General features: G+C 37.6%; 1 protein-coding gene across 2 annotated transcripts; it reads right to left on the bottom strand.

The window, feature by feature from the left end:
• Positions 1-8,556: 8,556 nt before the first annotated feature.
• Positions 8,557-17,505, bottom strand: LOC121506407. 2 transcript variants are annotated; one of them, XM_041782198.1, is made up of 10 exons: positions 17,359-17,505; positions 16,865-17,185; positions 16,472-16,604; positions 14,931-14,973; positions 13,310-14,843; positions 13,153-13,209; positions 12,726-13,031; positions 12,515-12,620; positions 10,045-10,102; positions 8,557-9,631 (listed from the first exon to the last, which is right to left on the bottom strand). In XM_041782198.1, exons 5-10 carry the CDS (start codon positions 13,365-13,367, stop codon positions 9,485-9,487), a joined length of 732 nt encoding a protein of 243 aa, XP_041638132.1. In that variant the 5' UTR covers positions 13,368-14,843; positions 14,931-14,973; positions 16,472-16,604; positions 16,865-17,185; positions 17,359-17,505; the 3' UTR covers positions 8,557-9,484. The 2 variants fall into 2 exon arrangements, with proteins under 2 accessions (XP_041638132.1, XP_041638133.1); XM_041782199.1 differs by having other exon boundaries at positions 16,922-17,185.
• Between the last annotated feature and the right edge of the window lie 6,476 nt (positions 17,506-23,981).

Genomic DNA, 23,981 nt, shown 5'->3' with positions numbered 1-23,981 from the left:
GCTTCAGCTATGCAGAAAAACTCATTTAGGTAACTTTATTTTAGTTATAACACTAGAAATCACTCCTGAAGACATGACTAATAGAGCACAGATCCTGGAGTAGCATGATAAAGCAAATTTTCTGTAAAAAGGAATGAAAAGGAATGACAGTACAATAAAAAAGAGACCTTAAAAGTGTAAAAATTCCCATTATAGTTTCAAAGAGCACAAAGGTATCTGTTCAGATTTCTTTTCTTGTACAAGTAAAAGTCTAAATCCACCAGACATCAAATATTTTTGAATAATTTTTGTTTTAAAAATGACTGGACGATTCCTTGATTCCATAAAACTTAAAACAGTAGTTCATCACTTTTTATCTGATTACAGCTGGACTGATACAACAATAACAACAGAGTCATAGAGAGGGGTTATCTGCACGACGTGGGATTCTGACTGACTTTTTGATCAAATTTTGAGTTGTTGCAAAAATGGTGGATTTTTTTTTTTTTGCACAAACATGGCAACAGTTTGCAGTCATGACTTTTTGGTCAAAAATTCAGTCAATATTTTTTGATTAAAATCATCCATTTAGCCATACTGGTCCAAGAGTAAACGTGTTTGCAGAGAACAACACTGCACGTAGGTTGACACTTTGTTGCACTAACATGTTTTTTCACTCTCACAGAGATGGTGTGAAGTAATATCGCTTCACACGAGAAGGCCGTAATATATGACAACTCTCTCCCACCGTTTTGGTGTTTAAGGTCAAGTTCTCAGGCTCCAATTTGAGCTTGACACACTAAAACTCTGACCCATACTAATTATAATCTACAGTGGTTTTCAATATGAATAGTTCACAAAAGATGCGCATCACAAAACCCTCTAACACTGACATGTTCACTGTGACCATGATGTATTCAGAGGCCTGATGGAGAGTGCTGTGGTTTCTGTGGATCAGACAATAAATGGCTTAACCCCCTTGAAAAAGGAGGCACAGGTAACAGCTTCACCTTGCACTCATAGCTCTTACTCAAAACACAAATTTAGCAAAATTATCAGCCATGCAGATCTGCCCGAGATATAAATCAAAAGTAATTTAATGTGCCCATACTGTAGCCACGTGATCAAAGCATGGCTACAGAGGTAGCAGAGAAAGTAACACAGTTAACTGCAGTTAAAGAGAGCTCTGAGTGTCTGTGTCGCCATCAGGAAACTATACAGGAAGTGCAAAGACAAACAGGAAGTGCCAGACATGACTTTTATTTAGTTTAACCTCAAATATCACAGACTCGTGTTTTTCTGTGTGCATTAATCATCATGCACAATCAGCTGGATTCTAACATTTATTGATGAAGTGTCAGAAATGTGGATTTGCTGTTTTGTTCAAGGCAAAGCTTCACTGGTGTTCTGTTGATGTGCTGGGGTGATAGTTTGGTAGAGGTCACTTGTTGGTTGCTGAAGGCTTGAGTAGGGGTCGTCTCTGTCAGCTCCATCCTGAGGAGTTTCCTGTGTAGATCCAGATGCAGCAGATCTTGAACAAACCCTTTAAAGGAGAATAATGTAATTAAGTGAACGGACAAAAACATGAAAAATCAAACCAAGCATCAAAGTCATTTTCATCTTCATAAAATAATAATAACAACTGACCAGAGGTGGAAAAGTGCACAGCTACTGTACTCAAGTAAAAGTAGAGAACTAAAACTACTGGCCTATAAATCTACTCAAGTGAAAGTAAATGAATTTAATTTAAAGTTTACTTTAAGCACAAAGTAGCCACTGAAGAACAAGAGAAGAGATCTTCAACCAGGTTGTTCAGGTAACGTCTACACAGCAAAACTGACAATGTAATTTAAACTCATGTAGAGTTTTAAAGTGTCTATTACATATGGTTAAACTGCACTTTTTAAATAAATATTTCACAGTATGATAGAGATGCAGGAACCTGTGGAAAATGTGGTGTTCCCTGGCAAGAATGAAGTAGAAAGTCAACTTCATAGCGAGGCAATGCATACTGACGAAGAACAGCATGTTATCCTACAGGCAGACATGGAAATTTCTGGTGCTTTTTACTACTCATATATCAGCCCCAGCCCCCAGTAGGCTTTCCCCTCTATCCCCCCTTATTGGCGGCCTTGGATAAGATAAGATAATATTTTATTGATCCCCAAAGACGAAATTTTGGCATTGCTGATATGAAACCAGTCTTGAATATATTTCTCAGGTCTCTGGTTACCATGGAAATGTGTACTAATCCCACAAATGAAGGTTGTTGACTGTTAATGATGACAAAACATGCAATCACAGTATGAAGCTGTAAATACTCAAACTAGGACACATCATGACTTCAAATACAATCACTTTGATAAAGATAAGTGTAGAAGAAAGTTAACTACATGGTTTGAAAACTTAAAAAGCTATCAATAACAATGAATATAACAAATCTCAATGAATTGTGGGATACATAGTTCCTACATACTTAGTATACGTAGTATTGAGCAGTTGCTGCTCTAGGGAGGGGCTTAGTGAAGGGTCAGTTGTATGGAACAGGAGCATACGGGACAAAGTGCAAATCCATGGTTTTATATTTTTACTGTTAGAATTCAATATGGCAACAACAGAAAAGTTATTAAAAATGTCACTTACCCACTATATTTCATAATCCACATTAATCCCAGTATCACTCCAGTCAGAAAGATCACAATAATTACAGTGATCACAGCAGATGGTTGTGATAGTGAAGTCCTGCTGTCCTGTTGTGTGAATGAAATGTGTTTCAGTTATTGAATATAAAGCATGTCATCATCTGCAAATTAAATAAGTTTATCGTCATGTGCATGGTAAAGAAAGCTTACACTATGAAATGAAAATCCTACTCTGCCAATCAGTAAATAACATGATTTATTGAGTCACCTGACGCTTGAATTTTTCAGAAGAAATCTAGCAGTAATCACTCTTTTCTTAAAAAAGTAAAACTGAAGAAAGTCAAACTGCACAAAATCAGACTGGATTTCATTTTTTTAAATTTAAAGTTCCCATAAGAAGTATTCACCCCTTCGGATGTTTTTCCCTTTTACTGATTTAAAATCAATCATAGTCAAATAATTTGGCTTTTTTTAACAAAATGTTACTGTAAAAATCCTGTAACGTCAAAGTGAAAAGAGATTTCTTCAAAGTAATGTCAATTAATGATTTTGAGGAGTGTAAGCTGAAGATGAGACTTAAAGTGGGGGTATTATGCCTTTTTTCAAGGCTTTACACATCTCTCTGATATCAACGTGACAGCTTTACATGGTTTACAGCTCAAAAAACTCCTCATGTCTCTCACACTGGTGTCCTGAAAAATCCTTATTTTTACCTCCGTCTGAAACGGTTCGTTTCCACTGCTGTCTCTTTAACCCCCCACACCCCACACCCACACACACTTTATGCAAAACTTTATTTTATTTATAATAAGTAGTATGATAAGTATAAGTATAATACCCCCTCTTTAAGAGTTTTTTGATTCACAAAAGCAAGAAAATAATACATTTACCTTTTACGGTGATTTGAAGATGTAGAGAGTATGTTCCATGCAAACTTGAACATTCACAGGTGATGTTCCCATCATCCTCTGGGGTTAGACTTGTCCACTGGAGAGATCCAATCTGACTCCCTGTCATAAGTCTGAGTTTGGAGTCACAATCATTCTCAAAGTCATATCCATGTTGATACAACAGACTACAATCTTCTCCCCTTCTTCTCTCCATCCTGATCTTACAAACAATCAGTGTGATGCTGTTCAGTGAGTCATTGAAGCATATTGGTTTAACTCCTTGCTCTCTCCCGATGATTTCCACTGCAAACAAAGAACAGATAATATTCTCAGAAAATATTTTGGTTCATTTTTTATACTTTATTTTGTATTTTAGCACTGTCTTGATCTAAATCAACTTTTCCCCCTTTTATTGGCTAAAACTGACTTTTATTTTGAATTAGAAAATAGATCCTGGAACGTAAATTATTGAAGTAACTGTACAGCAGGACATCATATGAGGACATCATGGCTTAAAGAGCCTTTACACAAAACATTTTCATGTAAATATGAAATATTATTTGAGCTGGCCATTGTTACATCTTTCAAATACTACATTTGATATAATAAAGATGATATACTGTTGCAGAAAATGTGCATTTGTGGTCTTTTAACCAAAAGCAGCAATACTGGAAAATAACAGTGCTATGTGCAATACCTTGGCTGAGCAGACACAGCATAGCTGGCAGGAGCAGAACAAAAAACAGAGTCCATTTTGTCATAATGGTCAAGAATTACAAGAAGTAAATGATGTTTGCTGAGCACAAAACTGTTGTGCAAGTGGGCACCTTGTAGAACATTCTGTTTGAGACCAAAATTAGAGAGCTAACTGTGACAACAGTGTTGTCATCAGGAAACCATAGGAGCAAACATTGACCACAAGCAATAGCACCTATGAAGCACAAGGACTGAGAAGGAAGTGGTCTAAACTGGTCGTGCACAACATAACATTATATTCTGATTCAATTTATATATTTTTTTTCTGTCTACAACCAGCTAAATCTACACTCACAGACTCAAGGGTTTATGTCTTCAACAACTATTTAAGATTGCCTGTTGACCAAAAGCCACATTTATGAAAATTTCCCCAAATCAGAACTAAAAGTTGAAAGTGATGAGGAATTTTGATAAGAAATATCTGGAAGAGAAATTTCAGATGCAACTCACTCAATTCTTTGTAAGAGTATGATGGAACCCCCGGGAAAGCACACCTGACCATCATTATGTCATATTTAGTGCTTTACAATTATCTGTCCTTGCAGCACAAATCTATTTTCTCTGTCTCAGTGTCGGTGCTTCATAACACACCATGTCAGGCCGCCTACTGTGACCTTGGTGGGTTTGACAGCTCTACTTCTGCATAGGTAAAACTGTCAGACTCTGCAGACTGCTGCTATGCTCTGTGGTGTTTGACCCCTTTTCACAGGCTTCATTAAACCTCACAAAGACAACTCTTAGGTGTGGACAAATTTATTTTAGATTTCCATAAAAACATCAAATAATAATAATAATAATACAAAAATATCATATTGTCTGCTATAAATCAGAACCAACACAAACAGTAAAAACCTGAGTTTACATAATTTTTTCTTGATCTGATTTAAAGGTTTTCATAGATTTCCAATTTGGGCAGTGTTGTCACCCTGGTATCGTGTTGAAAGCGAACTCGGGAGATAGTCGGATAGACATCATGTGCTGGTTGTTGAAGGGTTTCATAGAGGTCATCATGGTTCTGTGAAAACAGTAAATTTAAAGCATCAGACAATCCATATTAAATACAATAAAATGAGTTCAAAAGCAATTAATCCATAGTGGCATGAATCTGAATATGAGGGTGCCACAGCTTTATGCTATAAAGGAGGAGGCTGGGGTGGAGGAGGTTAAACTTTGCCAGCAGCAGCACTGTAGTGCATCAGCATGAATGCAAGCAGGGATTAGTGAGAAGTATTTAAATACACCGCTGTGTTGAGAGAAAGAGCTGTGATTGGCTGTGGGAGCTGGGAGGAGATAATGTATGACTACCTTGTTCTGAATGAACTAACGCTAGACTTTATTTTAAGAGTCTGACAGAAGAGAGGGACAAAGGGAAGAGGTTTCTGGGGTCACGCTAAATGGTTTAGTGTGGTAAAAAAAAATTAAAAAGTGAAAAAAAGAAAAAAAACTTGGTAAAAATGGTTTAAAGGTAGCAAAAAAGCGGATAAATGGGTTAAAAGTAGCAAAAAAAAGTTGATAAAATGAGTTAAATAGGACAGAAGGTGGTAAAAATTGATAAAAATGGCAATAAGGGGGGCACAGATGGTTGAGTGGTTAAGGGCGCTACCTGTGCATGCGGGTGGTGGGGGTTCAAATCCGGCCTGTGGCCCTCTACCCCATGTCCTTCCCCGTTCTCTTCCCTGTTCCTCTGTCTAATAAAGGCATGAAAAGGCCCAGAAATAAATCTTTAAAAAAAGTGGCAATAAGTGGCAAAAGTGGCCTAAAATAAGCAATGAATAGCAAAAATGGCTAAAAAGCAGCAATAGTGGCAAAACTGGGTCATAGGACAGGCAAAAACATAGTGAAACTGGGTTAAAAGTGGACAAATTGGTTAAAAGTGGTAAAAACAAGTGGCAAAACAGGTTTATAAGGCCAAATGTGTAAGAAATGGGCTAAAAGTGGAAAAAAATGCTTAAATGAGTTAATGTGCCAGAATGTGGTGAAAATTGATAAGAAGTGAAAATGACTGGCACAAATAAGTCAACATAAATGAGTCAATCTTGGCAGAATGTGGAAAAAAAATGAGTTTTAAGTGGTGAAACAGGTGGGAAAAGGGCTGGAATGGGTTAAAAAGTGGATTTAACAATTTCAACATTAGACCCAGTAATTGTTTGACCCACTGCACCAAATGAGGAAATTGTGCCAGGATGCTGGCACCAATTCTACTGGTCCAACACTGGAGGGGGGCCTGGACTTATATGTTGCTTGTCTTTGTGATCTGTTATGTCATTTCTCAGACATCAGAATGTTGCTGGAGCGTTGTTAGAGGTCTTGAGTTAAAAAGGGCCTTTATTACTGTACATGGTACAGTACATATGTACTGTACATACATGGTTTAAGAGTGGTGGCTGTGTCAGAGACCCACTCTTACTTTCCTGTCTGATGTAATGTCAAAAATCCAAAACAGCAGAAAAAAACATCTACCATGAAGTTTTCAAACTCACCAAGGATGGAATGGTTTCAGTTACATGCTGACCAGATGCTCCTGAGCCTGTATTAACCCTGTAAATCAGAAAACATGTCAAATGGCGCAGATTTACAACATGTGGGATAACCAAGATAAGTCAAGTAGTTAGGCTGCAGCCTGGGTCCAGCCTTTGGACTCGAACCAGGTGCAAAGTTCCAAGAAATTCCTGCTACGCTACGCTGGCTGAAGGCATGAAATAAAAAATAAGATATTAACAATGTGAAGAGGTGGTGCTAGCAAAAATACCTATATTAGGGTGAATATGCACATAAGTTATAGAGGAAGATCAAGTATGCAGTATTCCTGTGTACATGTTTTATATTAATTATTGTCTGTACTGTCAGTCTCTTACCTATGAAAAGTTTTTCTGTAGATAAATCCCAGAAGAAGTCCTACTATGATGATGAATATGATCAGTGCACTGATTATGAGAAATTTTGGAGGCGTATGAGTGGAGATGCTTATGGCTTCATCCCCTTCAAAATAAAAGAAGAAAAACATCCAAATCCTTAATGTGTCACTAGTATTACTCACATCTTTAAAGAAGACAAATGAAGACACATCGTGGGTATTTTATGATTTTTTTCTATTGTGTTTTAATGCAAAGTCTAAAGAAAATGTCTAGTTTTGTTGGTTTGATTACACTATAGTTTCATTTAAATTGAGAAAAAAAGGGTTTAACCTTCCAAAATGTATCACTAATAAAATATATACAGAAATAATTAAATAAGTGATTTGGAATAGTTTCAAAATAATTTACCTTTCACAGTGATGTGCAGATGGACAACCTTTCTGTGAAAGAGTTGCAGGCACACACGAGTAGTTCCCACTATCCATCGGTGTTAAACCAGTCAAATGAAGAAAAACAGTCTGATTTTCCTTAGAAAGTCTAAATCTGGAGTCACATTTGTTCTCAAAGCCATATCCATATTGATAAAACAGATCACACTCTTTCCCTCAACTCGCCTCCGTACTGATCTTGCAGACAATCAGTGTGATGAAATCCTGACTTGAGTTTCTGCAAATCGGCGTCACATCTGGTCCTCTACCGACGGTTTTATCGAGGTTTATGACAGCAGCTTCAAACAGAAACACATAATCAGCAATGGGTACATTTGTGAGTTGCACACCCTATTACATTTTGCAAAACAAAATAGTAAGCAAACAAGTGACATTATGTCAAAATCTAGAAGATAAACAGCTATTTTTAGTTATTTTATAGAAACTTGTACATACCGTGGTTGTCGACAAAAGGCGTGAGCATCAGAAACAGAACAAAAACAAGTTTCCATCTGACCATGGTGAACAAACTTCTCAAGAGTTCAGCTGCTACTGGGGTGTCCAGTAATGTAGTGTGGAGGACAGACCTACTTCTTTGTACCTTTCTATACAAAAACCTCAGTGAACGTGCTTGTGAATGTTTTCTAAACAGGAGGAGTTAAGCTACAGTGTTTCTGCTTCTATGCTAAAATAAAAACCCTACATCACTACAAGCCAAAACATAATAATTGAATAAGTAGCCTGCAAACACACAAATATCTCAGGCCTTGATTCACCATCTCACGTGGTGCAAAGATAATAAAGCAGCTGCCATCAACCAGAAGAAGAAACTACTCTTTCACCCTTGTAGGGTGTGTTCAGATGTTCCTCTTAAATGTTTAAGGTTTTACAGAATTGTGATGGTTTTCAACAGTAAAGTTTAGGGTAACTCTGAATTCCAAAACCTAGATATGTTTGCAAAACTTTGGAGCAAAATTGAATAATCTACTAGTATGCCAACTAAAAACCGAGTGTAGGTGTTGGTTCAGGCAGGCCATGGAGTCAAACGCTGCCATATAAATGAGATCAGCTGATCTCACAAGCTCTCATCAGCTGACAGCCAGCTGTTTCCACCTAAGCACGCAATTGGCTTATTGCACTCATGCTGCCTTATTTAAACTGCTCTAGCCTGGCTACGCTTTGCTTTCCCCTCTACAAACCGCTTTGCAGCCCTCCTCCACCCCAGCTCCTCCTTTATTCTGCACCTGACTTAATCAGTGTCATTCAGGTGTCACTGATTCCTGCTCTGTTCTGGGGTTTTTTGCTGATTCTCTGCCTGTGTCAGACTTTCCTTGTAGGCACAGGAAAGGCAGGAATGTGTGATGTTCCTTCTTGATGCTTTCCATGTAGGCTTGTTGAAGGGCAGGGGGATCCAGAACAGCCATACCATGAAATATGTAAATCAGTGACTGCTAATAAAGAGAAAAAATACATTTGTAAATCATGTGTGTGTTTATTATTGTTATAGCTCAGCAATATTTGAAAAGGGTCCTACAGTGGAAGATCGGTTTTTCAAGGAGTAAAATGCTTTTGGGATATGAGAAATAGCAGTTACAAAGCTCTTCTTAACACACTACATCTACAATAGAATGAACAGCAAAGAAATCACATGCAGCATGTGTTCATAAAGGAAGAAAACCCTGAAGATACAGATTTCTACAGTTTTGGTCATTGTGCAAAATGTTATAAAACTGAAAATGCCAGATTAAATACAAAAATGTCAATCCTGGATGTAATCAAGAGACACAGGTATGCAAGTTGTCCAAATAAGAACCAAAAGATGGAACTGATGAGGAATTTTACTACCAAATAACAAATCAAATGAAGAAAATAATTATCATATTGTCTGCAAAACTAACATTGGTAGTAAAATCCTGATTTTGAATCCTGTTTTCTTAATTTGAAAAGTTTTCATAGATTTCCCATCCTGACTTAGTCACTGTGTTGTTGCTCTTGGTAACGTGCTGAAAGTGAACTCTGGAGATAGTCTTATAGATGTCATGTGTTGGTTGACGCAGGGATTCATAGGAGTCATCGCAGTTCTGTGGAAACATTAAATTTTAGTGCAGCGTATTCCAAAAGTTACACTGAGGACGGTAAATTCCAAATGATTGAAATTTTTAAGAACCATGTTTGTTTCTCTTCAGTCTTAAACACTGCTTATCTTTGTGTATCTTTTATGACATTTAACAGCAACCAGAATGCTGCTGAAGCTTTGCCCTTAAAAAAGGTCTGCATTACTGTAACATGTGTTGACTATTTGGGGTTGTGGTGGCTGTGTGGTTTAGACACAGACTGTATACTGCGCCCATAGAATCTGATACCAAATGAGGAAATGATACCATGTCATACTCCCCTCTTACTCTCCTGTCTGATTTAATGTCAACATTAAAAACAACAAAAATGAATGAATAAATAAAATAAATAAAATCTTCCACACAGTAGTTACACTCACCAAGGGTGGGTGGGTTTCAGCCCCATGTTGTCCAGCTGCTCCTGACTCTGTATTCACTCTGTCAATCAGAAAACATGTCAGATGTCATTTTCTGTACATAATGCACACAAAGCTAATTTTACTCACATAATAAATATTACATTTCTTTTAAAAGTACACCAATGTTTTTAAAAACAAGGCTGTCACAAAAGTAAATCTTATGATTACTTCTATATACAAATGATGACTCTTTCTGTCCAATGCCACAATGTGTACTTCTTAAAAGATGTATTGAAACCTGATACAAACTACCTGTAGCCATCTGGGGGGGACAGTTGTTTTCTGTTTGTTACCATTCAGTAGTTAGAAATACGTGTTCAGAGAATGAACAGGAGAAAAATGGGTACAATATTGCAAGATAACAAATAAGCTGTTTCAATCATGAGATTCCAAAAGTCCACTGGGGGACAGGAAGTGGGGGAAAGCCATTAAGAATGAATGGAAATGGAGGAAAGTTAGTACTTTACAGCTCTAAATGGATCTCTACGCAGCAATTGTCATCAGAAGATTTTGACATGATCCCTACAGTTTATAAAAAAACTGTTTTCTTTTCTGTAGTTTAACATGCTCTTACTTAAAACACTGATATGCTATCAACTGAATAAACCTTGTGGGCTGAACGATTGAGGAAACTTACATGAGCCTTGTTTGACACTGCTCACCCAGGCCTTAGACCACAGGTGTCAAACTCAGGGCCCAGGGCCCAAATCTGACCCATGGAACGATTATATATGGCCTGCGAGATCGTATCATATTTGTATTATTACTGGCCATCCAGTATGAGGTCTGCAGATTTACTCCACTATAATAATGGAAACTTCAAAGTGATTATTTAAAATATCTGTGTTAAGCCTAAAAATCTGAAAAATTAAAGAGAAGGAAAAATAGATAAAAAAAGTTGGGGGGGGGGATTGTTTTTTATTTCATGTTTTTAATTTTGCATCAAGATTATGATTGAAACTTATGATTTTGACTTTTCTTTTCATGTTTTGACCTTTTCAACTCAGAATTTGGACTTTGAATGTCACATTTTCATCTTTAACACTCACAATTTTAAATTTTAAGTTATATTTGACCTTTTCAACTCCTTATTTTGGCTTTTTAATCCCATATTTTGACTTTTAAATACATGATTTCATTTTTTTCATATTTTGACATTCTAAATTCATAATTTTCACTTTTTATATCATATTTTGACCTTTTACACTCCCAATTTTGAATTCAAATCATATTTTTTTAACTTTTGAAGACACCATTTTGAATTCTAGCTCATATTTTGACATTTTCAACTCCTAATTTTGGCTTTTTAATCCCATATTTTGAACTATCAGACTCACAATATAGAATTTTAGGACATAATTGACTTTTAAACTCATGATTTCAAATTTGATCTCATATTTTGACCTTTCAAACTTACGATTTCCACTTTCTCCTTGTATATTTGCTCTTAAAATGCAATATCTTTCTATTTTTAACATAGTGTTTTTGAACTAATAAGGTGGAAGTTTTATCTCAGATTTTAGCTCTTAAACTTATCATTTTGACTTTTTAAAATTTCCAAATCATTTATTGTCAGTGCTGTTTGTTTCATATTTTATCATTGGTGAAAATAAGGTTGACAGTTTAAGGTTGTGTTGACCCTGTTTGGCCCTCAGGTTACACCTAAAACCAGAATCCAGTCCCTGCTGTAATTGAGTTTGACACCCCGGCCTTAGACAGAGCTTTTAAATTCACAACGTGAGCTAATACCACAGTAAAACTGATTTATTTATTTATTTATTTTTTGCCTGAATATTTCACTACTTTCAGGACAATAAAGTAGCTTGAGAATATTATTTTCCTGCTTTGAATGCTTGGCCTAGATGTGGACCACTCAAAACATGGCCTTTTTTGCATTTCTCTATGTAGAAGTCACCACTCGCCCCCCACTGGGAGTTCTCTCTTACTGTGTGGCGTCATCTGCAAAGAATTATAGGTGAAGAAGTCGGGAACATACGTTTTGTGATATTTCATTAACAAAATGTGGTACTATTTTCACTTTTTCAGGTGTTCACATTTTTGTTGTTTCTCAAAGTAACTCATAAGATTAAAAACCAAGCAAAGACATTTTCAAGGAATTGCTTTTCATCATGCTCTACTTTGTGACTGATACTGTCGTAAGCCGAGACCCTTTTATGTCCTGTTCAGGTAAAAACTCTGCTTTTATTCTTGAGTAATAACATTGGCTTAGCCATGAAAAAAAAGACATGTAATAGATGGAAAAGTACATTTTATAGCAAAATAAAACATGCTGATTATTTTTGACTTGTCCGTTGAGCTGTCAGAGTTTTTATGCATTATCTTTGTGCCTTAATCTCATTGCAATTAATGCATCTGTTACAATGCACTGAATTACAAGGTTTGAAATTCAAAGACATGATGAGAGTTATACCTGCAGTACTTTTTTCTCAGAAGATATCCAAGTGCAACTCCGGCGATTATAATAATGATGACCAAAACCCAGGGGAGGACTTTCTGAGAACTGATGTGTGCCTGCACTATAAGGACAAATAAAGAGCCTGTTAAGTATTAAAACTCAATGCACACAGAAAACACATAAAATCAACAAACCACCATGGCAAACAAGTCAGAAAAGTGTTTACCTTCCGCCGTGACATTAAGATGCAGGATGTACATCCCATCGGTGCGTGAACACTCACAGACGATGCTCCCACTATCCTCCACAGTTAAACTTCTCAAACTGAGAAAAACACTCTGACTTTCTTTCTTAAGTCTGAAATTTGAGGCACATTCTTGCACAAAGTCATGTCCAATGTTATACAGCAGACCACATTCTTCTCCCTGGTTTGTTCTGATCTTACAATCAACAAACAGGATGATGTTCAAAGCATCACTGGAGCATATTGGCGTTAAATCTGGTTCTTCCCCAACGATCGCTACATTTATCACTGGCAACAAAAGGACAGCTTTTTATTCAAGATTAAAAATTAAACACAGTAAAACTGATTGTCTATTCTGTAAAACAGGCTTGATCGTATTAACAATGTCATGAACGTTCCTGTGGAGTACCTTCAGAGTCTTTGTGGGTTGTGTCTGGTTCTCTCCGAATGGTTTTCTCGATCATAACTGTAAAAATCAAAAATCACAGGATTACTGACGACAATTTCCTTCCAATTTTGAATGGAAACAGGCAACAAAATTTAGAATGAAAATAAAAAGACCCTACCTTCAGATTTGAGACACGAAAACATCGACAGAAGCAGAACAAACCTCCAACGATCCATAATCACATAAGGTCTAAACAGCAGTCTTCTTTGTCTGTACTGCAGAGAAATAAAGTAGAAGTTTGCACGTCCCCTTCTGCTACCTTTACCCAGAATACCTTTAGTGAATGAGCTGATGTAATGTGTGCTAAAGCATAAGATGTGACTTCCTCTATTGTGGAGTTAAGGCAGTCTGTGGGTGAATGTTTAGTTATGAAAACAGACAGAAATACACCTGTGGTTCTCAACTGATGGGTCAGGACCTAAAAGTGGGTAACAGAGCTTCCTTCAGCGGGTCATTTATGTGCGCCTGAAAAAACTAAACCAGGTATTAACATCTGGATCATTACAGAACTTAGACGACAGCACCTTTTGTTTGAACCTACCCATTTTCATATGACCTAAAGTGTTGGAACATGTGACACCGTTGCTTAGGTGTGTCCCATTACATCAATTATTCTAAGAAATGTCTACAATCAGTTCCATATTTGGGTTTTGCCTGTGCAGACTGCATTTATAGTCAGACGTGTAACCAACATGAAAACCAGAGAGCTATCTACCAAAATTCACACATTTATCTTGCGTTTTGTTCCATTTAAGGTCAAAATGTCAACATTTCTCAATAAATAATAAAGTTCTCAGAAAAGCAGGCTTTAATACACATTAGCTTTGGTCTTTGGCATCCCAATTGGACCAGTTGAAACCACCACCACAAACAGCTCTACACGACTTCTAAAACAGCAGCAAATTCGCAGAGCATTCCCCAAAAGCACTGTTCACATTTTACAATTTGATGTTTTATTATTTAATGATAATAGGTCAACAGTAAATGCCATTTTCTCTCAATAAAACAAGAATAAAAGTCTGAGTTTCCAACTGCATAGAATCAAAAATGGTTCTTTCTTGGTATCAGAACAGCGGCTCTCCATCTGTTGCATCCGTTTTCATGTCCATTATGTCATGCAACGCATAACCACAGTCTGAAGCTGCCTTTAAAATAAGATCTACTGTACAAGCTCATGCTGGTGAGTCTTTCTGTTGGGCCTTCTCTGTGTTGATAACAGTGAGACGGAAATGCGAAGGAGGCTGAGAGGCGTTCACAACATCACGGAGGTGGCTCAAAGAAAGCCGCAAGGCAGATTTTGGTAAGGACAGGAAGTTTGCGATGGAAATTATGGTGTACATGTCAGATCATTGGGGGTACTTTGAAGTCTTCAAGCCGAGCCAACATAGCTGATAAAACACACGTATTCACAGTCAGCTACGGAAATGAAAGGGTCTTCTCTTTAATCAATGCCACGTTTACTTGAATGCAAGACAACTTTCCTTCACCCTTAAAATTATCAAGAAAATACTGTCTGATTTTCAAATTAGTCAGAGCAATAAAAGTCCTTAACAGTTTTGGTGATTTTGTGTCCTGGGCGTTATGGTGACAGAATAAAGTGCATTCTCTATTTGTATGAAGGTGTCGTAGGGCTCAATGTCTTCTGTGAGTTCCTGCAAAAGAACAAAGTGATTAAAGAAAATGAATGACGTAAAAGCACAGTGGAAATAAAGCAGAACAAATACTGAAGCGGACCGTACCATTACTGGTTGACTTGGTGGTTGCTCCTGATGTCTTCTGTGGCTTAAAACAAAAAAAGCAAACAACAAATATGGTCACTCTGCTTTAAGATTGTGCAGGGACAATAAAGTGATGATAACACATAAGGTGTCTTTTGCCACTCTGGTTATACAAGAACAATCTTGTGAAATTCTTAAGTTGAGCTGCTCAATATGAATGGGTAAATATAAATTTAAAAGACATAAAATCTAGGACGACTATATATTAATTATGTGCCAATCTAAGGTATACAATCATGGACAATGAACGTGCATTGTTGGTTCAGGAAGAATAGCTTAAGTGGTTTTTGACCTCTGACGGGATGAACATGAGGCCCATTTACCGCTGACCAAAGACCTCCAAGATAAGTCTATCCTAGATTCAGAGTGGACATTTGTGCAATGTTTGAAGATTTACCTCCAACTAGTCTTGCAATATTGCATTCTGAAACAATGGATAAACATGAGGCCTACTGACCTCTGAGCAAAGACCTCCAAGGTCTAGTAAGTTTATTAGTCAGAGTGAATGTTTATGCAAAGTTCAAAGAATCCTTCAAAAAGTTCCTGAGATGGTATGCATTTATAAGCAAGGCATCAAATGTGGCACACTGATCTAAAATGCTGAGCTTGAATATCTAACCAATCAACCTTGAGTCAGAGTGAAAATATGTGCAGTGTTTGATGAAATATCAAAGTGTTCTTGAGATATTGCATTCAGAAGCAGGGGATGATCATAAGGCACAATGACTTCGACCTTTGGCTATAGTTCAAAGAAAAACCCTCATAGGGTTCTTGAGATATGGCATTCAAAGAATGGACATTTGTGCAGCATTTGTGGAAATACCTCAAGCAAGTATTCTCAAGCATAGAAAGAACACAAGGCACGACGACTTTGACCTCTAAACAAGGACTTATAAGATCTAGAAGTTTATCCTTGTGTCAAAGTCAATGTTTATGCATATTCAAAAGAAAGTTCCTCCAAATGTCCTTGAGGTATTGCATTCAGAAGCAAGGGATGAACATGAGGCCCAATCATCTTGACCTTTGACTAATGCTCAGAGATTGTATAAGTTAAGCCTTGATTCTGAGCGGATGTTTATGCAAACTTGACAGAAAAACTCTCCAAAGGTCAATGAGATATAGCGTTCACAAGAAAGGTGTCATAATGAAGCCCACTGACCTCAAATGTTGACCTCCAAATCTAATCTAATCAAGCTTGAGTCAAAGTGGACATTTGTGCAAGGTATAAAGTAATTCTTCAAAGCTTTTTGAAGGGATTGTTTGATAAAAGTATTCAAATAAGGCACATTGACCTTAAATGTTATCTTAAGTTTGAAGAAAACCCCAAAAATGGACAAACTGAAACATAAGAACCCTGTCTACGCTCACACAGAGGCATGAAAATAAAATTATTAACACAGTGAAGGAGTGGTGCTAAACAAACAAGATGTACATTAGGGAGAATATGCACATAAGATATCAAACATCTTCTCTTTGTCTTCTATATACTGTCAATGACTTACCTATGTTTGTTTTTTCTGTGGATGAATCTCAGAAGAACTCCTGTCACTGCTACAATGATGAACGTTATTATCGGTACACCAATAATGAAAAAAGCAGGGGGCATATGAGTGGAGTTGCTTGTGTCTTCACCCCCTTCAAAATAGAGAAGAAAAACATCCAGATCAGTAAACTATCACCAGTATATTTTACATTTCTAAAGACACATGAAGAATGTTTGAAGAAATATCTCTTTAAAGGTATTTTATACTGTCTGTTCATCCGAAGTCCATAAAAATGTCTATTTATGTTGATTATTTACACTGTAATTCATTTAACTTTGGAAAAAAGTTTACCCTTCTGCAATTGCCACAAAAATGACAAAAAAATGTCTGGTTTTAAATGAAAAGTTTTACCTCTCACAGTGATGTTCAGATGGACAATTGTTGTGTCCAAGAGTTGTGAGCACTCACATGAGTAGTTCCCACTATCCATCGGTGTTAAACCAGTCAAATGAAGAAAAACAGTCTGATTTTCCTTGGAAAGTCTAAATCTGGAGTCACATGTGTTCTCAAAGTCAAATCCACGTCGATATAACAGACGGCACTCTTTCCCTTGGCTCATCTCCGTACTGATTTTGCAAACAATCAGTGAGATGAAATACTGAGTTGAGTTTCTGCAAATCGGCGTCATGTCTGGTCCTCTACCGATGGTTTTATCAAGATTTATGACAGCAGCTTCAAACAGAAACACAAAATCAGGATAAATACATTTCTTTAGTCAGTTTTAGGTATATTTGTAAGTTGCAAGACCTTTTATATTTTGCAAAGACATAAAAATAAGAGGAATCACGTATAAATCAGCAAGATAGACAGTTATTTTAGCTTTAATATGAAAACTTGCACAGTACCTTGGTTGTCGACATAAAGCGCGAGCACCAGCAGCAGAACAAACAAAAGTTTCCATCTGCCCATGGTGGACAATTTCTCAACAATGGGGGTGTACAGTTAATGTAGTTAAGATAGAGGAAAAGCCTACGTCTTTACGCCTTTACAAAAACCTCAAACCCTCACAGAGGAACAGGCTGGTGTGAGAGTCTTCTTTGAGGAAGTGCAACGCTTTACTGTTTCTGCTTTATGTTAAAGATGCTATAACACATCAAGCAAGACAGAATCATATGGTGTGTGTGTTTATTGTTGAAACCGCAAATAAAAATGAGTAGGGATGTGGCATATTTGCATGATCGAATAATAACTATCAAAGACTACAGAATTTTTGAACAGTTCCAAAGATACAAAGTTTTTATTAAAATAAAGTTTCTCACAGAAGCATTTTGTCATTCCACGATGATGGACATCACATTTATCTCTATGATTTAATTGTTTTTATAAACCATGTACACTGGATTCATTTCATCCTTGGTGTCACGCTCTGGTTGATTTAAAGAGAAAGTTTGGTAGACGTCATTGGTTTGCTGCTCCAGGCCTGCATAGAGGTCATCCTCATCCTATCAAAAAACATCAAAATTGTATTAAATGTTGAAAAAAAAAATTTCATCATTCCAACAACGATGAACAGAAGAATGGCTCACCAAATACTCCAGTGTTTCAGCTCTGGTTAACTCAGATACAGCTGGTCCTGTGATTTCTCTGCGAAACAAAATAATGCTCGAGCCAATGAGACAACATAAACCAGTCAACAACAGAAAAGAAGGGGTGGTACTCTAGTTTTTAACAATAGAATGATGCATTTAAAACTGATCACACTCCTGCTGTAATATTTAAGCTGCTCTAGCCTGGCTACACTTTGCTGCTTCCTCTGCAAACTGCTTTATGGAACCCTCCTCCACCCCAGCTCCTCCTTTATTCTGTCTCTGACTTAATCAATTTGTTCTGTTGTCTGTGATTACTGTTTTCCGGTTATATAAAGTGATCTTATGCTTGTGTTCTTGAAATCTAAACTCATTTGACAAGACAACCCCCACCCCTGGTTGTGATTTATTGATGATGTCAGTGTATTCGTGCTGGATAAGAAGCATTGGTGCTAGCATTCTGGCTAAGAGTTACCTTATTTTGGAACTAAAAACTGTATTAGGGTATCTTTAGGTTCTGATGTTGAAATGATTTATTCTTACAACTTTTAGCTCATTTTGCCAGGTTTTCCACCAATTTTGGCCACTTTTTTATCACTTTTTAAAAACAATTTAATCCTATTTTTACTGTTTTTACCCTTCCCACTCATTCTTGCCACCTTTTGCCGTTAAGTGCCACTTTTCTCCCATTTTGTCCACATTCTGCCACGTTTTAACCCCCTTCAACCCATTTTTGCCACTACTCCCTTTTTTTGCTCTTTTAACCACAGTTACTCAATTCTTCACCCCTAAAGCTGTCTCAGCTTCTTCCACTTTATTCTCTGGCATCCTGACATTTGCGCACATCATGGCTCAGCTCTGAAGTCTAACATTACCTCCTCAATAGTTTTATACAGTGTGCCCATCCACATTGTCAACATTACCACTAAAAGGGTAATTCTATCAAGAAGGGGATTTATGCTATAGGAATTTATCTATAGCATAGGTAAATAACATCACAGATTAACTTAACAATGGACCATGATTTTCCTGATTTCCATGGACCCCCAGTTCTGTTGGGCCACAGAAAGCTCCCCCTTCATCCCCCTTATGGGCGGCCTTGACAGTGCAGTAATCCCCTTCTCAAATTAGTAGTTTCAAAGTTGCTATAAAGTACAATCATGTTCAACAGGGAGGATGGCGTCTTCCTGTTTCCACAAAGAGTCCTGGTCACCTGCTTTCAGCACTATGCAGCTTTTACGGTTGGCCCTGATTTTCTTTATCAGATGTGGGTATAGATTTTCAGCACTGGTTCACACAGCAGCCTTTGGCTAAGAAGAAGCCAGCTGGCCTGTCTCTGTACTGTTTGATAAAATGACAATCGAGTATGGCAGCAGAAGAAGCAAATAAAAAGTAACACCTTGTAAACACCCCTACAGATGTAGATATAATGCTAGGCTGTATCATTGTTCATGTTGAGGTTCAGAAAGTCATTTAACTCTTGTTCTTTAAATAAAACCAATCAACCTTACACTAGCACGTTGTCTCCCTCTTTGTCGGACTTTAAGTCAGGTTCATCTAGTCTGGAACCTTATAGACCCGTCTCAGCTAGCTAGCTAGCTTGACATCATGGTGACGGGTGAATATGCACTTACTGCACATGCAAACAGTTTTCAAACAACGGGCTGTAGACACTAGCACGGTCATATTTGCCCTGATTTCAGTAACAGTTCTACACCTTCTCAGTTGTAATGGTTAGTTGTTTCTTATGTCTTTGTCACTTTGCAATCCATGTGTCAACAAATGCTTGTTGTCTATAAAAAAAGGCATAACAGCAGTGTTTACATCAGTGTTACAACAGTCACTGACCTTCAGTGGGCGCCAAAGTGCACTAACCTGAATATCTACATGTTACTTTAAAAAAAATGTATAGGGTGTGCAGATGGTGGTTTAAGGCACTACCTTGAAGCCCAGGTTTGAATCTGGCCTGTGGCCATTTGCCACGTCTCTCCCCACTCTCTTCCCCGTTTCCAACTATATCCACTGTCCTCCTCTAACCAATATAGGCACAAAATGCCCCCAAATAATTTTTTAAAAAATATAAAAAGTGTTTAACCTAGATTTCTAACACCTAAATCAAGACTCATGAGACTGTTAAGGTTTTCTATCATGGAGAATTGTCAAGTTTTGTTACTGAAAAAAGTTACAACCTAGTAAATCTATAGAATTTCATAGTTTCTCACCCGTTTCGCCTCCTTTTACAGTAATGAGCACAGATAATTCCGGCTGTAATGCTTAAGGTGGTCGCAACAGTAAGAGGGATCATGACTACAGCGATCAGCTGCCGCTCCTCTTCTGCTACAAGAAAAACAAATCAAGAACATTTGCATCAGACGCTTGTGCTCCTCCTCAACCATAATATATGTTCTCTGTAAAACTGACCTTGCACCACGGTGATCTTAACCTCAACGACTTGTGTTCCTCTTTCATATGAGCACTCGCAGTTGTAACTCCCACTGTCTGCTGATGTTAAACCAGTCAGGTTGAGGAAAACCTTCTCTTTCCTGTTTATCAGACTGAACCTGGAGTCAAACTCACAGTTAACCTCAGTGTATTGAAGCAGACGACACTCCTTTCCTTGGTGTCTCTTTGTGTCGATTTTACAGCTCACAAATATGAAGGTGTCCAAGTTTTCCCTGGTGCAAACTGGAGTGATGTCGGTTTCTTGTCTAATAGTTTTCACGACCATCTCTGGAATCAAAGAGAGAAAATGATGGACTCAGTCTATCCAAACTATTTATCTACAGCTACATAGAGCGTTATGAGAGCATAAATCTAATGAGATATAAAGAAGGTTTAGAGTATTACCTTTGATGTCAGCCTGCACACACAGTACCAGAAGAGGAAAAAGCAAAAGTTTAAGTCCACACATTCTGGCCTCAAGATGCAAAATCCACGTCTGACTACTCACAAGACTCTTTGAACTATAACTGGACACACGACTACTTGAAGCTCTTCTATATCAAAATGTAAGGTACAGTTCAGGCTGATGTGAGGCATTGTAAAAAGGAAGTGAACCTTACTGCATCCACTTTCAAATTAGAACACAATAGCAGCCACTCTGAGTGTTGTTACAGTCGTCCTTATTAATAAAATAATCAAACCTTACTCAAAGGCATAGAAATGAACATTGCTCTTAAATTTCAAGGTGTAAAATAAAGCCCTGTCTCATAACAGTTAAGCGACCCATAGGCTTAAGAGGAAAAACAGCATTCATTCTTCAGATGCAAAACCTACAGGAGCTTTAAAGTGCATTTAATGGAAGCCAAACTTAGTTGGCATTAGGCTGACATCTTTGAGAAGAAATTTCAGGATGACTTAAGAGCATGGTACATAATTTCAGCTTCTAACCCACCCCTGAAGAGTGGTGATGGTGCACAGAAGACCTAACATTACAAGTGATCTCCAATGTAGCTCAAGCAGAATTCATAATCACAAAATAGGTCATTTATTTGGGCCATATTCATGTTTCAACCTTTGTTTTCCAATGAAATCTTTGCCGTCCTCCAGCCCCTTTTGTCCAACATTGCACTCACACTAAGAAATCCGCACCACGCTCAAGCTTGTTTGAAGCCCTGTGTCCCGTTTGTTTGATGAGAGTGGGTGAATCCGTACCGTGCTCAAGCAAGGCTGACTTCCATGGTCCTGACACGGTTTGAAGGTGTGTTTACAGCATACATTTGCTCATGCATGCCCACACGTACATGGATACGATGTATAATGGATACGACTGTTCCTCTCGACAATCATTTACACTGAAATTTTAAGGGCTGTCACAAAGTAAGTCAAATTACTGTCATATTGTTTGAACTGCTTATAAACTGCATGTGTGATGACATATCCATGCCCAAGGACAGCTGGATCAGGAACAAGGTGAGTGCAGGCCAGCAGAGGACTGTGGAGGGTTGATAAACATGTCCCAGTATTGAGCAACTTATCCCGTACCATACTGAAGTATTCCCCCTTCCCCTGTCTCCCGTTGGCCTTCACTCACAAAGCTCCAAGTCAGACCAGGCCTGAGCACGGTTACCTACTCTACAAACATCATAACATAATAATATGACACATGGGGTTTTCATCTGTAGATAATCTTATCTGTAGAGCTACTGTACCTATGGCTACTGTACCTATGACTGCAGCTTTACTCCCTTCAATGGCTTATTTTGAGTCGTTCTTGTCAGATACAGCCCTCTTAACGCCCGACCACTAAACAAAATGATCATGGAAAGAAATGGTCCTATCGTTTCTAAGTTGCATCCATGCTTGTGCATTCATGCTGTACCAAAACCCACTTCTTCCATCCGTGCCAGGTCTAAAGAAGTGTGTAGTGCTTGAACACAGCGTGGCACAATCACACTAGTCAAGCAAACTGAACTTTAGGGGGAAAGCGTGCTTGGGCACAGTGCTGATTGCATTAAAGTTGACTTAATTGGACAAAGGAACAGGAGGGTTTTCTCAAACATTAAAGGGGACATATAAACCCACATAAATCTGGGTTTCTGGAGAAACTAATGATCCTCAGAAAGTGAAATAGGCAAACCTAGTCTTTTATTTTATATTACGTAAGATATTTCTTGTTATGAAAGTACATTGTGGAACAGTCTACCTGTCGAAATCAGGTAGGCATCTTCCATTGAGGTATTTAAAGAAAAGCTGAAGACCCACTTGTTTACTTTTTTATGAGTCTTAAATTGTTTGTTGTCCTTCTTATTGTTTCAGTATGTTTGTATATGTTTGTTGATTCTCTGATGTTTTAATTATGAACCGCTTTTATCTCTATGTACAGCACTTTGACTGAAAGCGCTTTATGAATAAATTTATTGTTATTGTATTGTTACACATCTCATCAGGACATACCATTGTTGATTTTGGGACATTTTAGTGTAAAGGGTTATACGCCGTAGTTATAGATTTATTCTGGTAAAATTCTATGTGATATGAAGTCAGACAGCAATTTATTTCCATTTTGTTTGTATATAACCCTTTTAGTTTTGACACAAAGACACAAAAACCTCTATATACAATCCAGATAATTTGATATTGATCGTCACAAATCAAAGTACGGCAAAAGATCAGAATTTGAGAAGTTACCCATATTGACAACATATAAAAGGGAAAAGTATTTGCCCTCAAAAACACAGACGAAAGACCTGGCATTGATACATATTCAAATTAGTTCAGTTCTGATGGTTTCGGTGCCTCAGTTTGTAGCACAGATCCAGCAACAATAGCCGGCCGAACAGTGGATGAGCAGAGTCAGAGCCCACAGAGCAGTCAGACACGATAAGAGGACGATAAAGACTTTCTGGGTCCAAAGGAAGAGATCCAACTTCTTCTCCATTCGGCGGCTGCTGGACGTTAGCTGGAGGAGCTGGGGACAAGATGTGGATTTAAATCAGTGAAAAAAAAAGGTTACATCCTGGGTGATGTTTTTTGACCATCAGTCCTGATTGTTAGCACGTCATTTACCATTGCTTGAACATTCCCGTCATTGTTCAAAGTCGCTGGTGTGCCGTTGTTGTTGGTCGTCACTTTGAGGACAGGTTTGACATCCTGTAAAACTTCACATTTTAGTCTGAAAGTGAACAAAAACACATAGTTTTGAGTTAATTAGGTTCATGCTTTTGTGGTTTAAGTTCTACTTTTTAGAGATGAGAAATGTTCTATTAATCCGGCACAGGAAAACTTTGGTGTTGCTCTTATACAGATGATAAGAAAAAAGGAAATCAATAGATAAATAAAACCACAAATAGTTAGGAAACATATGATTAGTCTATGTAAATAATGAGATCATATAAAGAAATAGGAGGAGCATAATAAAAAAGCTGTCTATTCTAATCTATGTATTTATTTTTGGAGAAAAAACATAATCCCAGTTTGATAAATGATGTGCTTAAACTAGA

The sequence above is a fragment of the Cheilinus undulatus genome, linkage group 24 (assembly GCF_018320785.1).
Source record: "Cheilinus undulatus linkage group 24, ASM1832078v1, whole genome shotgun sequence".
Taxonomy (NCBI): Eukaryota; Metazoa; Chordata; class Actinopteri; order Labriformes; family Labridae; genus Cheilinus; species Cheilinus undulatus.
This window is presented reverse-complemented; position numbering and strand designations above follow the sequence as displayed.